This window comes from Cupressus sempervirens, chromosome 2, assembly GCF_028749045.1.
Source record: "Cupressus sempervirens isolate cs-2001-9-10 chromosome 2, ASM2874904v1, whole genome shotgun sequence".
In the NCBI taxonomy this organism is placed as follows: Eukaryota; Viridiplantae; Streptophyta; class Pinopsida; order Cupressales; family Cupressaceae; genus Cupressus; species Cupressus sempervirens.
The window spans coordinates 126,065,344-126,083,934 of record NC_143119.1 but is presented as its reverse complement, the minus strand read 5'-3'; the positions used below and the strand labels follow the sequence as shown (position 1 = coordinate 126,083,934).

Genomic DNA, 18,591 nt, shown 5'->3' with positions numbered 1-18,591 from the left:
GGTCATATCTTGCTCTTGAAGAAGTGTTAAGAGGTTATATTTTATTATTATGTGTTATTGGGGCCTACATGTTATAATTTTAAGTTGAGTTGCACTTTTTATTTTATAAAATTACTTTATTATAAAAAGTGCATTATAATGAATAAATAGAGGGTTGGGCCTCTCATTTGGACATGCTTGGATTTGAGATTTCTTCTACTTCTTCCATTGTGGAGCAAATTTGTAGTCTCTTGGGTCTGCAAATTATTATTTGATCTTTGGGAACGAATCATTCCCTTGGATTGGCGACTTTGAGGGTGTGAAATATCACCTGAATTGTTGCATTTGAGGAGTTGGTAATGCAGCCATCTCATTTGGACTTCATTGAGATTCAGTTATAAGGGTTTACTTTGGTTGGAATAAGAGTTTCAATTGTGCCCTAGCATTTGTGGATTGATTAACAGGGTTTGAAGACACAGTTGTGCATTATTTTCAGACTGCCAGTCCAGGGTTTGGACCCACGTTTTTGCTCATAACTCCTAATTGGCTTGACGGATGAATTTCATATTTTAGGGGGTTATTCAGAAACCCTAGGCGCCCAGATTTATTGCTTTTGGAGTGACAAAAAACGCTGCAATATTTTTATCTAGCAGCCGTACCAGGCCGTACTTGTACGGCCCTGTCAGTTGGGCAGCAGCAGCAATTTTGTGAGTCGGTTTGGGGCAGATTGTGAGGTCTTCGTGTGGCATTAATCCAACATTCATATCCGGCAAAATTGGAGCTATTCCAGGTGCACAAAATATTGATTGCCAAAATATTGCATGTTAAGGATTAGAACAGTCAGCACTGTCATTGCATAAATAGTTATTTCCAGTCATTAATAACTGTTGTAAAGGTTTCGTCATTTGCATTCCAAATCTGAACTGGGTTATTGTTCATGTCATAACATTGCATTGTCAAGAGCTTGATGTATTAGAAGTGCATAGTTGTGACAGTCTCTCATTGTAATCAGTTCTATTTGCTGTCATAAAATCATAATTGCATTGGACTTCATACTTGAGTTTCATATTGTCATCTATCTCTTAGATTGGTAGTGTTATAATCTGGAATTGTTGTTCATACATTATTGGCATCATATATTGAGGTTTCGTTGTACAACAATTAGTAATATTGCAGCCTTATTCGGTTACATGCCAACTGTTTGACAAAATTCCTAAGTCCAGTTTGAGGGTTTCAGTGGCCTTTATGGTAAGGGTCATTACAATTTAAGTCTCGACCAAATTGAGACTCAACCAACTACACTGTGGAGATGATAATGACCATAAGTACCTGAATCACTATCACCAACTCCAACCTCTGATAAATTGTCCTGGATGTGTAGATACTGTAAGTAGTCTAACTTGCAGTTGTCGATCCCATTTGCAAAAGATGGTGCTAACTCATCCCATAATGGATGGTATGAAACTAGAGCCAACCCATGCCAACATGAGACCAAATCCTCTACTTGTGGGTCAAAAGAGAAGTCACGAGCTCTCTATACAGTGTAATGCCGATAAAATCTCATGATCTCTGTCAAGGGCTCATCAATATCAGACTGGGAATTAGGAGACTACTCCAATCTCTAACTCCAAACTACTGGCTGCGTAGGATCTTGGGCAACCCACTGGAAACCAAACCACAAAATACCTATTGGGAAGCATTGTAGCCATGGTCTTTACAATCTTCCCCACCATTCGTTGTATGGCACAAGAGCCCCAAATGAGAGTACCTTCAAATACTCTATATGAATCCTCCCACAAATCCAAACTCTCAAGAAAATAGTCCATAAATGACTCAGTATAGTATAAATTATGTGTGGAAGCATTAACCTGCTCCCCTGCAATCCATAGTTGATCCCTCTAAAAACGTGGCACAACAAAAATCATACCCCAGTCCTCAACTGATGCTCTCACCTCTTCCATACCTATTGAACCCGCCATAATCAACAATTGATCCCTTTGAAAACGTGGCACAACAAAAATCACACCAAAGTCCTCAACTGATGCTCTCACCTCTTCTGTACCTATTGCACCCATATCTTGGGCGGATGTGACTACCACATCATCACGCCCCTCATCCCCAACCGTTGAAGCAAACTCACCACCAATCATAATATGCAATTGAATAGAGTCTGGGATTGGTGTTCACTGTACTCGCTCCAACTCCACAATAACCTCATCCTCTTGTGACTGTAACTCCTAAAGAGCCAACTGTGTAATGGCCCCGTTTTTGGCCAGTCTATGCAATTGATGGAGTTAGTTCATCATAGCGACCCTCATGAGCTGACAGGGTGTTTTGGGGGTCTCAGTTATGAACTTACTATTTTTAGTAGGTCCATTTTTGACAGTGCTATTTTTGGTAATGTAGTGGGTGGCTTTAGCAGTTGGTCGTCACCTGTAGTTGATAAAGTAATAATTGCATGAGCTCTTATTTTTATTAATCATTGAGTTGCATTATTATAATAATATTTATATTATTATAATAATGACATTAAGAGATGTTTCTAAAAAGCGAGTTGGAAAGTTTCTAGTGTTGAGTTCTTTCGGGAAACTTCCACAATTTCTGAAGTAGAGTTTTAAGGAAACTTTGGCCAACGAAAAGCTTATAAATAAGAGCTAATTCATTTGGAAAGGCACGCTTGATTATATATTTGATTTTGTGCCTTCGTGGCTTTTTTCCTAGGTTTTGAACTATATGCCCTTACTAATGTATAAGGGTTGAAAATTTTGAGAATTACATTTGCAATTTAGTTTCTGAGGTATAGCTAAGATTGTCCATCTTCTCTACTGTTCATCACTGTATCTAAAAAGTGTTTTCATTCCACTGTCGAAATATACTGGATTTGATATTTGCTAGATATTTTTCTTACTATAGCATATTGTGGCTAAGGAGAATACTACTAATAAGATTTTAAGTGTGCCTTTATTGTGGAAAGCTTACATTGGAGGTCGAATTGATTAATTCTTTAAGTGTGGAAGTTTTCACTTTACTACTGAGAGCTTATATTGGTGGTCGAATCTGATACTGGGAGCTTGCGTTTTCGATAGTCTCAGCGGCTAGGGTTGAGACGGAAGGCAATCACTCGGAAGAGGTTGGGCGTCAACAATATTAGTGCCTAGACATTGCTCACAACCCGGGCTTGGTATGTAATGGTTGTCAAGAAGCCGTGTGGTGTATTCTAGAGCTTGTGTCTGCAATCAGCAGCTAATTAAGCTGTCAATCAGTTATTTAGAGCTGCGGTTAGTGGTTTAAGGTTGCATATCAGGTTTGCAGGGTCATGATTTCATGGACATTGCAAGTCTTTTACATCTAGAGGGTGCAACTTAAGCTGACTTCAGTCTGGATTACAATTCCCATATTATGGCCAATCATCGACATTATCAAATCAAGTTCTTATATCTTGCACATGGTTTGCCAATAAGTGTATGCCAGAATTGTATTATTGCTATTACATAGTGTAATTATAGATTTCCTAATTGTCTTGTTGAGTGTATGTCTGTAACTCCAGGGGTTTGAATAATAAATTATAAGTTGACATTTATCAAGTGAATTACAAATATCATTTAGTATTTGGCTTGACTATTATGGCATGACAGTTCACATCTAGCTATGTCATTAACAATGGCTATGAAGCTGCTATACAAGTGTTTGCTAGAATGTTCAATCATTAAATATTAAGGAAATTGGTGTTATAAAGTTATAGCCAGTAAAGGGTTATTACAATGGTATCAGAGTAGTTTCTTGCTAGCTTGCAGGAATGGGGCTCAATATCAGTTTTTAGTAGTCAGTAATTGATCCATTATTTTCTATCATTGCTGACGATAGGAGATTTGTGTCGGGTATGCACTGTACCCAAAAAGGACATAATTATCCTCCTAGAGAAGGAGAACCTTAGATTTAGTTTGGTTTGGATGGTAGTCCAGGTGGTTCTGGTGGCACTAGACTATGACCCACAGATGTTGAGGTTGATAGAGATGTCCTGCAGGCATTTAGGAATATTGCAGCTAGGCAACAACAGATGATAGATGTACTATAATAATTGAATAATACTCTGTAGTAGATAACACTACCTTGAGGATGGATTAGGGAGAGAGCTCGAGATGTTTCTGTTGGTTCTCATAAATCTCGAGTCCAGGATAGAAATTGGGATGGTGTTGGGTACAGAGATGCAGATCAGGTTTGGGTTGAGGATCATGGTGGATTAGTTGGTAGAGCTAACATAATACTGGCACTCATGATTGGCTACGGAGACCCACGTTTCTGAGACCTGAGATGGATGCTGTCAGTATTGAGCCTGGGGTCACTCCTTTTGCTGATGATGTGTTGACACACTTTACGAAGTGGGATGCTTTACCAGAGGCGATTAAAGATCATTTGAATTTTGATAGGTTCTTGACTCAAAAACAAAAGCATTCTAGAGTGAGGCTGGGACCTGAGAGATAGCAACCTCAACAGAATGAGTTACAACAAGTTGCCAATAAGATGACTTTGGAGCACTTTGATGGTACTAGGAGAGTTATAACTCAAGCTTGGATTCATAAGCTTGATACATATTTGGCTTTGTGTCCTATGTCTAAAGTGGATGCTATTGGATTTGGAGTGTTGCATCTTGACAGAGTTGCTCATGATTGGTGGTACCATGGGATGGTTTCTTTGCGACATGATTAGATCACTTCCCACCAAGAGTTTGTGGATCACCTGATTGAGAGATTTGATAGGAAGGATCCAGAGCTGTACTTTAATGAGTTGGCTTAACTGAAGCAATCTGGTGGATTGGAGAGTTACATCAGTGAGTTCCAAAGGCTTTCAGTCATGGTTTATGATATTTCGAAGCACAAACGAGTGATGTTATTCATGGAGGGATTGACTGAGCCACTTCGTGGATGGGTGAAGTCATTGGATCCATCTTCTCTACAATTGGCAATGAGGAAGGTGCGAGACTTGGAGTACTCTTCTCGAAGCAAGGTTGCTTCGAAATCTTCTGCTCTTCCACCTGATGAAGAGGAGTCCTCGCCAGTTGTTGAGGACAAGGGCAAGTCAGTGGGGAGATTTCATGACACTTCTAGAGAGGATTTGAGGAGGTGTCAGCTTTGCTTTTGGTGCAAGGGGCCTTTCTCTAAAGGTCATACTTGTGCGTTAAGGCCAAGGGGAGCAACAAATTGTGGTATGTGGGTTTACACTGATGTGATTAAGGATGAGTCGTCACAGTAGCATGAGGATGTCGATGAAGATGATCATACTGATGATAGAATTTATTCTGTGATGAGTATTTAAAGTTTGGTATTTGACTCACATGTTTAGGATTTGTACTGGGTACAAAGTTGGTTTAAGCCTAAGCTAGATTGTCAACAGGATGATTGGGTAAGCACAATGATGGAGAGTGTGTTGAAATCTTTTAAGGATTTGTTTGTTAGTGATGTTCTGACCTTTACATCACTTGCACAGGTACTTGATGTTGTGTTATAGGTCATGCTATTGGTTTTGTTGATGGTTTTGGCAGTTTGTTGGTTCAGTGAGGACAGGGACATCACTTGTTTCTTATGGGATCTCGGTGGAGGTTTTTGTATGATGTCGAATTGCTTGAGGACAAGCAGTTTTGGGGAAGGAGGACTATAATGTCCCTGATTTTTGGCCAATGTACACAGTTGATGGAGTTAGCTCATCATAGCTACTCTCGTGAGCTAACAGGGTGTTTTGGGGGTGGCTTTAGTAGTTGGTCATCACCTACAGTTAATAAGTTAATAATTGTATGAGCTCTTATTTTTATCAATCATTGAGTTGCATAATGCTTATATTATTATATCAATGACTTTAAGAGACATTTCTAAAAAGTGAGTTTTAAAGTTTCTAGTGTTGAGTTCTTTTGAGAAACTTCCACAATTTCTGAAGTAGAGTTTTGATGTCATGTCCCCTCTTTTAGCTCAGTCTAGCAGAGACATGTGAGTTAGTTTATTATGGGGTCTTGTAGGCTGATAGGGGTGGATAGAGACCCAGTACGGTTATTCAGTGTTGGGGACTTGATGTTCTGGCAGTTATTGATCAGTTGGGAGACATTCCTCTTTTTTTAGAAGGCAGTTCCCACTTTTTAGGAGGTATGATCTTGCCCAGGGTTGGGTCTCCATGAGATTACTCTTTGGGCTCAGTTTCAGAGGGATAGGGCTTGTTTCTTAAATTTTAAGAGCATCCTTAGATTTTAGGGATGAGACTGCCATTGAATCCTTGATTTTCGACTTTAGTCACAAACAGGTGACAGGATGATTTTATGGTTTGTGATGTCAGTTGGGCATTTTGTAGCTATTTGGGTTATATTTTAATATTTCCTAAGTTAGCATTTAATAATTAAATAAGGCTAAGTTATTAGCCATTTTGGAGTAATAAGGGGTTTTTGGCCTCATCTGGATGCGCACCCTATGGCGTGATAGCTCATTGGAAAGGTCTCAAAATTCTCTAAATCTTTCTCTTTGGTCTTAGGGCAATTCAGTGAACAGATTTTTGTCTGAGGAAAAAGGTCATTTTCTTGTAACATGACCACTTTAAAATAAGAAATTATAACACTTTCGCTACCCAACGCCACTTGGAGACACTTAGGGTTCGAATTGCAATTGAGAGGGGTTATAAGGAGATAGAATCTTTATTCTATGATCATCTTTTGCATATTTGACAACTTGTTAATGAATTTGCTCTGAATGGGCGATTTCTAGTCTGGGATGCAAACCCCAGGTTAGTGATTGGCTAGGATGTAGCCTCAGCAATCTTTGGGACCAAATCTTTTAAGCATTGTGCGTGGTGATTAAGGACAGAGGCATCAATTCTCATTGGGGTTTCAGTGTGGCATATGATCTTTCCAATTGGGACGTGGTTCATTGCAACCTGTGGGACACCATTTGCAGCAGATACACCACGTGGTGTATAGAGTATTGCTTGTATTCATCTCCAAATGTATGCTAGATTCAAGAACAATCTTCACTTTCCAGTTTGACATCAAATTTGTATGTGAGCTTTGGGAAATGCATTGGATTTATTGCTTGGCTCTATAATTCAAACAAATCTGCCTGTTCTGCAAGACAACATAAATAAATAGGAAAACAAATTTAAAAATATAAAAATTACAGCAGATCAGCAGAAGAGATCCATCAAGGATCTTTCATTTAAGTAAACTTTGGCCAACAAAAAGCTTATAAATAAGAGCTCATTCATTGGGAAAGGCACACTTGATTATATATTTGATTTTGTGCTTTCCTAACTTTTTCCTGAGTTTTGAACTGTATGCCCTTGCTGATGTATAAGGGTTAGAAATTCTGATAATTGCATTTGCAATTTAGCTACTGAGCTATAGCTAAGATTGCCTAACTTCTCTGCTATTCATCACTGTATCTAAGGAGTGTTTTCATTCCATTGTTAAAGTATAGTGGATTTGATATTTGCTAGATATTTTCCTTACTGTAGCATACTGTGTCTAAGGAGAATACTACTGATAAGATTTAAGTGTGAATGTTTACCTTTTTTGCGGAAAGCTTACATTGGAGGTCGAATTGATTAATTTTGGTAGTGTGGAAGTTTTCGCTTTACTGCTGAGAGCTTATATTGGTGGTCGAACTTGATATTGGGAGCCTGTGTATTCAATAATCTCAGTGGCTAGGGTTGAGACAAAAGGCAATCACTTGGAAGAGGTCAGGCGTCAACAATATTAGTGCCCAAACATTGCTCATAGCCCAAGCTTGATGTGTAACTACTGTCAAAAAGTCGTGTGGTGTATTCTAGAGCTTGCATCTATAGTCAGCAGCTAATTGAGCTGCCAATCAGTTATTCAGAGCTGTGGTTAGTGGTTTAAGGTTGTAGATTAGGTTTGCGGGGTCATGATTACATGCACATTGCAAGTCTTTTACATCTAGAGGCTATGAATTAAGCTGATTTTAATCTGGATTTCGATTCCAATATTATGGCCAATCATTGACATTATGAAATCAGGTTCTTATATCTTGCACATGGTCTGCCAATAAGTGTATGCCAAAATTGTATTGTTACTATTGGGTAGTGTAATTAAAGATTTCCTCATTATCTTGTTAAGTGTATGTCTTGTTAAGTGTATGTCTATTACTCCAGGGGTTTGAATAATGAATTATAAGATGAAATTTATCAAGTGAATTACAAATATCATTTTAGTATTTGGCTTGACTATTGTGGCATGACGGTTCACATCTAGCTATGTCATTAACAGTGGATATGAGGCTGCTATACAAGTGTTTGCCAGAATGTTTAATCATTAAATATTAGAGAAATTGGTGTTATAATGTTATTGCCGGCAAAGGGTTACTACAAATTGAGTACACTGAAGAGAGTCCACAATCACCTCAAACTCCTGGATGAGCTCAACCACCACCTCTTTCCCTAACAATGCCTCAAAATAGGTGCTACCCCCCTCCACAAGGTAATCCCTGTCAACAACTAACTATGAGTGATTATGTTTAAAGATCTTGACAAACTCTCCAAGTGCATGAATATCTGTTACGAAAAGTCTACTATCACTGTGCTCATTTGACATAGGAGCACCCCAAGCATATGTGCCTAACATCTGACGAATCACATTATGATGCTCAAATGCTAAAGAGATGTCACCATTGTTTATCTTCAGCTGACTAGCCACATGATGCCTCTGTAACCCTTGACTCCTATTCAAGCTCTCTGTCTCGCTAAATGCAATATGATAGAAAATTGAATTTGAGTTGCTCACCACATGATCGTTCACTGCATGTGTGCTACCATCCTCGCATAGATTTGCAAACGGGATATAACTATTTGGCACCTCAATCGACAACTCCTTTGAAGAAATGGAAGCTCATGCAGTATCGCATTCCTTGCCTGACTCTACTTCCCCCTCAACAGAAAGTCCCTGTAAATCTTGCTCTTGGGACCCATCCAAAATCTCCTCAAAGTCATCACCTAATATTTGGCAAGGGATATCATACCCAGTACAACTCATAGCATCATCCAATAAATCATCACAGGTGTCCATATTCTCTGTATCCACATCTTCTAACAAATGCTCAACTGCCATCCCCTGACTCTACAAACATGACTCAATGTCAATTTGTGAATCAATAATGCTAGAGCATGATCCAACACCAATTGACTCCGCTATAATATCGAGATGACCAAAATCATAGTTGGGTCCATGCATGCATCAGTCCCACTTGAGGAAGGAGTTGCCTCCTCCATTGGAGCAACACTACGACAACTAACATATAAATCTCTAGCAACAATCCCGTCCTTGATAGAGCCTAAATAATTAATGGTAACAACTACATCAACTGCCTCTGCACTAACTATAGCAACAACTTTGGGAGCCTTAACTTGTTGGAACTTAGTCTTGTGTTCCACCAAGGGCACTGACACATCCACAAGTCTCTGTGTGGAGTGTCCACCATCAAGACTATGGGTAGGACTAGCAGGTGTCGTACGAAATATACGTACATCTGCATCATGGACACCTGTCAAGGAAAACTCAATCTACCTTCCTTGCAACCTCGATGTCAATCTTCTAAAGGCGAAAAATATACCTCGCTGCCTTGTCGATTGTCCTAGGATCTAACAATCTTGCTGAAAATCTGTGCTAGTGACGAGTATGTCTTTCCATGTGCTCTCTCAAGACATTTATTTTCTCACTATTTTCGACACTGCTCTACTGGTTCTCAAAACTACTAGGCTTCTTTTATCTATCCATATTTAGTATATGCAAGAGTACTGGCCACTCCGAATACAACGAAAAATCTCAACTAATAAATATTTTCCTACCCCACAGGATGGTAGGAAACCACTCTGATACCATTGTAATGAGACTTGTTGGCTCTCAAACAATATGTGATGAAGAATTGATTTCTTTTTTTGTTTTTGAGGTTCTGCAATTTTCAATACAACATAGCAGAAAAATAGAAGATGTTTCAATAATATTTTCAACTTAAATATTTGGAAATTACATAGGAAGTATATAGCTGGATTCCAAATTTTAATATCAATTTAGATACTGAGTACTTTCACAAAATACCAACAACCCAATTGATAAAATATCCCCTATTATCTAAATCATCAATACCTCGAAAATTTAAAAGTTACAATCCATGAACTTCCAGGTAAGACATGCCTTAAAACCTTTTGAAATGAAGATTAGCAGGAACAAAGAGTACTTTAACAAACAAATGCAATTGCAGATATGAATAATGTTGCTCCCAAAGTGCAGATAGAAAATAATGCCTAGCAACAAATATAAATGTATTCTCAACCAACTCCAAATTAACTAGCTTGACTCAATTTAGATACTAAGTACTTTCACAAAATACCAACAACCCAGTTGATAAAATATCCCCTATTATCTAAATCATCAATACCTCGAAAAATTAAAAGTTACAATCCATGAACTTTCTGGTAAGACATGCCTTGAAGCCTTTTGAAATGAAGATTAGCAGCAACAAAGAATACTTTAACAAACAAATGCAATTGCAGATATGAAAAATGTTGCTCCCAAAGTGTAGATAGAAAATAATGCCTAGCAACAAATATAAATGTGTTCTCAACCAACTCCGAATTAACTAGCTTGACTCAAAAACTACACAGTTAAATCTTGATAACAATGCCATAACCTCACAAGTGTCACAAAGACAACAAAAGAAAAATAATATTGAATCAGATGCTTTCCTCATCAAATGGCCTCATATTTATAATCTCCAAATGACACAAGTTTTCCAAACGAACTTCACTTAAGAAACTTACTCAACACAACATTAAAATATAATAAACTGCCATATAGTATAATGATTAATTACTTTTGGCTCCCAAAGCTGACCTTTTCCACCATAACATAATATCTTGACACATAAGGCCACTGTTTCTTGTGCCTTCAATTAAAAAAATTTCATCTCAGTTCCAACGAGTTATTATTCTGAGGTGACCAACATACAACAACAACAAAAATAATAACCTCAATATATTTAGATGAATAATAATAATTCACCCGTCTTGCAAAAACTACTGAAGAAACATCAAAATCGAAATCTAACAACACCAGAGTGATCTTGATGAAGAAAGACAATGAGTGAACCTAACAAGGTGACTTATTATATATAAACGTTCGCTCCAAGATTCTTGGAGCCCAAACTAGAAGCCCAATATAAAAATTGAAAGCATCACTCGACTCCTCTAACTCAACCAAGCTCATCGGAACAAACAGTTTGACGTACTATAAATAGTAAGTCCCTCAAATGGAGCCAAAACACACCATAGGTTGTTGGAAAGCCTATAACCCCACAACTGAGACCCTCAAATCCCACTGTCATCTCACGAGGGTCGCAATGGTGAACTAACCAAGTCAATTGCAAGAACTTGCTTAAAATGGGGACATTACAACAAATGAGAAATTTTGAAATCATCCAATTTATTCAAAGATTTCGAGATAGTTGGAGATGCCAGGCTTCAATGCTCTGCTTTTGAATAGCCTTGATTATAATTAAGAAATTACCCTTCCAAGTTGATAAATTTAATGCCTATCTAGATAGCCATTTGTATCGCAACCAGAGAAACTCTCCCCTTTACAACATTAATAGATCCTTTCGGAAGTTTTGTAGCTCCCATAGCCACTATTTCTGCAATGGTCTTTGTAAATAACCCCTAAACCTCAGGCCTCTCCCTCTCGTAAAGCTGGTCCATCAATAAACCTTGATCCAACCTTTTGTTGGTTTTTCCAGCCTTACATTAGATATGCCGATCTTCTTTATTCTGGGTCAGCACCTATGCACCCATCTAAAACTTAATCCTACCCATTGCGTTTGACACCAATGGCGCCATTTAGTGGAAGGCAGTTGGACAGATGAACAATGTGATCTAGCATTTACCACTTCTTGCTATTGCCAGGGTCACCCTAACTAGAATTCTTTCCATAGGTTCCTTGTGATCTTTAAAAATGCGTCTATTTCACTCCTTTCACAATTCCCACACTATGAAGGAGGTGCAAATTCTCCATAAACAAGAAAAAACAGAGCGAGGCATTCTTGTAGGCCAGCAGTAAAACAAGTAAGGAGTGTGTGGAGAAGGCCCATGCCATCCTAACTTCCCTTGAATCATCCTCCAAACCTCCATAGCAACTTTACAATTCAGAAACAAGTGGTCAACAAACTCTTCCTCCTCTTCACACATACATCTTGACGGACCAATAAACCCAAGCTTTCGTCTCCTATCATCAGATAGGTTCTTCATCTTAAAGCCAACCACGCAAAGGATCCTTTGGGCAGGCATAGTTTTCCCCAAAAAGGACCTATAAGCCAATTCTCCTCCTACAATCTTCGAGATAGATCGTGATATCCTATTTTCACTGAATACATACCACTCTTAGCTGCACACTAGATGAGTTTGTCCTCCTTGTTTGATCTTACTACCGGTGTATCTTTAAAGATGTTGATTAGAGTCTGTTTGTTAGGGCCAGAGATATCCAGATCTTGCACATCTTTCCAACCCCAAACTTCCCCAAAGGGAGTATCCACCTTTTCCATATAGTCAGTTACTTTCTCACCCCACTAAGACTTCATTACACATTTTAGCTTTACCAAGTTATCATCCACCCTCAAAATATTATAGCCATTCCAGGAGTCATCCTAGAATTTTGCTTGTTGACCATCACCAATCTGCCTTGTCAGGTGCTTAGTCATAATCTCCCTACAATCTAAGATGAAACCCACAGAGGGTCCCTGATAGTAAAGATCCTATCATCAGCTTGATTATCCAAATATAGCTCTCAGCACTTAAACCCAAAGAAAATCAGGATTAGCGTAAAGTTTCCAGACCAACTTAGCTCCTAGAGTTTGTTCATAATGGCCCAATCTCCACTTTGTTGTTTTGATTTGCAGATTTAATCCCATGCCAGCAATGGGCATTTGTCCTCCTCTTTCCTTTTGTTCTAGAACTTTCTCATTCTTTCTTCATGCATGTTGAGAACCTTTTTTGGAATCTTCATGCAGATCATTGAACAGACCGAAATTGCTGAAATTACCGATTTAAGCAGTATTCTTCCTACAAAAGTGAGCCATTTACACTTCCATCCTTTCATTCTTTTAACACATTTATCAATTAGATCCTTCCACAGATACATTTTGGATGCCCCTTCAAATTGCGGGATCCCTAGATATTTCTTGGGGAGATAACCATTATTCATCCCCAAAACATGGTTTATGTTCTGTTGGAGCTGTAAATTGGTGTTAAAGAAATAAATTTCAGATTTCTTCTAGTTCACTTTGTCCTAAAGCTCTACTGTATTTGTCAAGCAGATCCCAGATATGCGTAGCCTCCTGCATTGAAGCCTCCCGACTAGATATGTATCATCTGCAAAGTGTAAATGTGATAAAGGCTCAACCCCATTCACGATTTTGTTGCCTTTCCAACTTTCATGTTACTTAGACTTTGTGACAAGTCTTCCCAATACCTCATCCATGATGATGATGAGAAAACGGCAAAGTGGATCCCTCTGCCTGAGGTCTTTCATAGATTCAAAAAAGCTTGTGGGGATCTGTTAACAAGAATTGAAACTCTTGGAGCGGAGATGCAACTATTGACCCACTTGATCAAATCTTGCGAGAAACCAAACCTTTCAAGCACGTTTAGAAGACAACCCCTACTGCCTTCATCATAGATTTTCCTTATGTCCAACTTAATCATCATCTTCTTTAATCTTGCTGTTTTGACCATATGAATGGCTTTGTGGGCAACAATAACACCTTCATAGATGCACCGATTAGGGGATAACTCACTTCTCTCTTTGAAAATGATGGTACCCAAGACCTCTTTCAATCTGATAGCAATCACTTTCGAAATGACTTTATAAATGGTGTTGCATAAAGAAAGTGGGCGAAAGTCATCCATTGACAGTTGCTCATCATTTTTTGGGACTAGAGCAATGGAAGTGTTATTGAAATCTTGCTAGACAAAACTACCAGTGCAATTTCCCCTACGTGAGACATGCTAAATGAAGTGTTTGTCTTTAGTTTTCGTCCCATGAAGACTAACTAGGCACAAGGGACGTATGTTGCTGCCGACCTCTTAAGAGAAATATGTGAGTGACATGGAAAAGACAAGGAGCAATGTGTCATGCCATTCAGCTGCTTATGTGGATGGTAAGAAGAAAGAAACAAGAATCGAGGGTGTCAAGTTGGGAATAAATGTCGCATAATAATGACAGCCACCAAGGGAAGATACTTGAGCTTGTCCACATACCATCTGTATGCACAAGCTCTAATTTCTCATCTTTCTTTTCCTTTCCACTCTTCACAAAACTAACTCTTTTGTTTTCCATAAACACAACTTTCACAAAAATTCATATTGACACATTTCAAACTAGGTAAAACTTTCTTTAAATGAAGTAATTTCATGCATTTCTCACTCATGTGCGCAAGTCTATTGTGCCATAGTGCTATATTAGAATCTTTAGCATCTGTTTGTTCTCCCTGCTCAACTGCAACAACTATTTCTGAGCACTCATTTTTCTCTGAAACAATGAAAGTAGAATGAACAGTATGACTTGTACAAAGAGGTGCGTACTGCACACTTTTTGCTATTACAAGGGAACCTTCTGAAACCTTCCAATTCTTATCATAAAAAATAATTGTGCAACCCTCATCACCTAGGTGGCTTGCTAAAATTAAATTCCTACTCAGCCTTGGAACATGTCTTTCCTCTTGTAATAGTCAATGATTCTCATTCTACAACTTAATTTTAATTTTGTCCTTTCCAACAATCTGACATGGTTCATTATCTCCCAAATAAACAAACCCAAAATCCCCTTAGACATAATCAAGAAAATAACCTCTAAGGGGAGTCACATGAAATGAAGCCCCTAAATTTAAAACAAATTGAATCATCAACATTTTCTAAAGAAAAGCAACAAATTGTTCTCTTCATATTTATTGTTTACCACATTTGCCTCCTTATTCCCTTCTTGATGGTCTCCTTCATTGTTTTTTTGAGTCAAACAATTTTTCTTCTTGTGCCCTAGTTTCCCACAGTATTAGCAACCTCTCGGTCCTATGGATTGAGGCCTCTTCCCCTATGATTTTTCTCTTGATTTCCCTCAATTTCCAGAATTACCTACTCTCTCATTCGTTCTGCCTCTGCTTTGTGCATTCAGAGCACTTCCTGATGTAGTTCCACCTGAGGTTTCCTTATGAGTTTCTTCACTCAGAATAACACCAATCACATCATCAAATTTTAGCGCATTAGATCTAGAATCAAAATTACTCACAACCATTACCAAGTCATTCCATCTTTCAAGCAAAGAACACAAAATTAAGAGAGCTCTAATTTCTTCATCAAAATTGACATTTACAAAAGATAATTGACTCGTAACTGTATTAATCTCATTGAAATGATCTGCAACAAACCCACCTTCTGCCATCTTCATATTAAATAAACTCTTTATGAGAAATACCTTGTTTGAAGTGGGGCCTTTTCATACAACCTTGCTACAGTTTGCATCAACTTTTTCATTGTCTTAGCTTTCGTAATATTAAATGCCACCGATTTTGCCAGGCATAAACGAATACTTCTGAGTGCCTTTCGATCCAAAATATCTCAATCCTCATGTGTCATAGTTGTCAATTTCTTGGATTTTCCTTCTAGTGGCCGCTATAAATCCTTCTAATATAAATAGTCCTCCATTTGCATTTTTCATAAGTGAAAGTTCTGCCCATTAAACTTCTCATCCTTCAGTTTACCCTTTTCTTCCATCGCTCCCACTCAACTGTCAGACCTTGCGAAAGATAGCTAAAAAAAACTGATGACACCTCGCTCTAATACCACTTGTTAGGATTAACCAATGACATAAATAGCAATTACATGTAAATATAACCAATATCAAAAAAATAATAAATCGCACGGTAGAGAACACAAGACAAAGATTTAACGTAATTCACCCAATTTTAGTCTATGTCCACCAACGACAAGTCCAATATTCTTATTATCCAGTGATTACAACTTGATTATAATCTGTAATCTCTTATAGCTCAAAACCGTCACAAGAAGCTACAATCTCATTATGCATAATGAAATCCCTAACCCTTAGCCATTTTATACATGTTTTTGCCGCTTACAAAATTAGGGTTAGAATAAGTCGTGCAATAGAAATATAGCATCCCAAGACCCCAGAAGGGGCAGCACCTATTGACCCTGTCTTGGGGAAACCCTGTAGTAATAATTTGGAAAAAAAAAACATGCTGAATAAAGTGAGAGAAATTAACCTTTGAGTCTGATTAGGCTCCACATCACAACAAATACTAATTATTTCATTAAAAATTCTGAATTTTGTTTTATTCATCAGGTTTTCAGAATATTTTGAGTTTTGATTTTTCATAATAACTTGTGGTCCAAAATAAATTATTCAAGGTAAATAAGAATTTCTGGACACATAATAATAATATTATGTTCTATTTATAATATTAGATAAATAGAAGGGTCTACTAGTCTTAGAGTCCAGGAAAGATTTTTTCCACAAATTTCTATTTAATTTCTATTTTCTCTCCATGCTGCTTGGATTGCTGGCCCATCTTTCATGCTTTGGCATATCTGGTTGGAGAGGAATCGTCGCATATTCCAAGATGTTCGGCTTGGTGTTTTGCATCTTTGGTGGAAAATATCACATTCTCTTCAGGAAACTATTATTGTGAAGTGTGAGCTTGATGGGGGTATGGATCCGGTTGATCTTGCTATCTGTAATCGCCTCAATTTTCATCTGCAGGATGGGGTTGCAGCTCATAGGTTTCCTTCTATGTCCAGGCAGCTTCACCATCAAAGGAAGGGTCGGGTTAACCGGGATGGGCACTAGACGACTCCTCCCTGTGGAGTTCTGAAAATTAACACTGATGGTTCTTCCCGTGGGAATCCTGGTCCGGCTGGTATTGGCAGAGTGGCTCGTTGTAGTTCTGGGGATGTTAAATTTTTCTTCTCAGTTCATAAGGGTGATTATACTAACAATCGCATGGAAGCTTAGGCTATTTTATATGCTGTGGAACAGTGTTGCTTGCGGGGATGGAGTAAGATTATTTGTGAGTCTGATTCCCAGGTGGTGGTGAACATGCTTTCTTCGCAAGAGCTTGAGGATGTTAGTTGGCAACTGGCCACTGTTGTTAAGCAGATTCTTTTTTTCTCTTCCTCTTTTCAGTTCATTAGGTTCACGTATATTCCTCGTGAATGGAATAGAACTGTTGATTGTTTAGCCAAATGGGCTTCTAGTCATGATCCGGGTTGGAATATTAGGGATAGGAGGCAACTGTCCTTTGAGATGGTGCAAGAATTTGATGATCTTGTTGCTCAGGATCGAGCTCCTTGTTGAGCTCTCCTTGTTGTATTCCTTTCTGTCTTAATAAATTTTTACCCCTCTTTTTGCAAAAAAACATTGGAGAAATGATTGTGGCAATTGTGTGTTTCCCTTTTTATTTCTGGCAGAGTTTATTAGTAAAGATAAAAATATACAATTTTAAAACTAAATGTATCTTTTTCATGGAAGTGCATAAGAGAAAGATCTATTTTACAGGCAAAAAGATTAAAGAAGATGCTAGAAAGCAGGCTTGGATGGTCTTTCGAAGATGATGTTTCCTACAACTATGAGGAAACTGACGAGGTTTGTTGTAAAATGATTTCTACGCATACCGAGTAGGCCTTCAGATAATGAATTTTTGTCTTCATACTGTTGGAATGTTTTAATTATTGTCTTCGGAATATGTTTTTAGTTTGCTCCAGTGGTCGTGCCAACGGAGGATCTAGCCGGTATGGAAGAAGAGATATAAGCATCAACTTTTGCATTGATGAGGAGGAAATTGTCTGCCTTTATTTATTATGTGCAGTTCTCTTATTTGGGTATTGTAAATGAACCTTTTACCATAAGCGATCACAAAGAAAAATTAATATGGTGTTTACATAAGACCACTTTTATTAAGTATCATTCCTGTATCTTTTATGCTAAGTATCAAAAGTACAAGGCATCTCCAATGCAGTTAGAGACGTGGGAAAGCTGAATTAAAGAAACAAATGACAAGTGGTAACCGTTAACACTGCATTTTTCCGCTATCTCTTACCTTTAGCTTACTTAAAATCATAAGAATTACGTCTTTCTTGTTGAACTGGCGACTTCTTGATGCAAGTTCGTTATTTATAGCCTTTTAGCATAAAGAGATAAAAATATGTCAGGATTTATAATCTGGGCTCTTTATGTGGTACATGGACAATATTTTAATCTTAGTTTCTGTTGGTGTATGTGTTTCTATTCAACTTACATTTACATCAGTTCTATCCAGGCAATCAATGTTTATATTATTAAATATTAGTCATTCAATAATGCTGGGTGTATTTTATTTTGTTGGGTTAGTTGGTTGGTTGTCGTCACGTTCTCACCACACTTCTATTATATATTCAAGTATATTTGGGGTTCTATATTGTTTATATTGCTTCAATATATTTTTTATTTGGTGAAATACCTTATCGTTTATGTTGCTCATGTGTGGATGGGCTATAGTCTAGTTTATAATTCGACTTACAATATTGTACTAT

The 18,591-nt window shown here is 37.9% G+C and overlaps 1 protein-coding gene across 3 annotated transcripts in view; it reads left to right on the top strand.

Moving 5' to 3' along the window:
* Positions 1-18,240, top strand: part of LOC149571360 (AAR2 protein family) — a 308,404-nt gene extending 290,164 nt beyond the window's left edge. For 2 of the 3 annotated variants that reach the window (XM_089812903.1, XM_089812902.1), the window contains exons 13-14: positions 17,579-17,665; positions 17,775-18,240. In XM_089812903.1, the coding sequence (XP_089669029.1) occupies positions 17,579-17,665; positions 17,775-17,831 (144 nt within the window). In that variant the 3' untranslated portion in view covers positions 17,832-18,240. The remainder of the gene's footprint in view (positions 1-17,578; positions 17,666-17,774) is intronic. The other variant, XM_089812904.1, reaches the window with a different exon arrangement.
* The last annotated feature ends 351 nt before the right edge of the window (positions 18,241-18,591 follow it).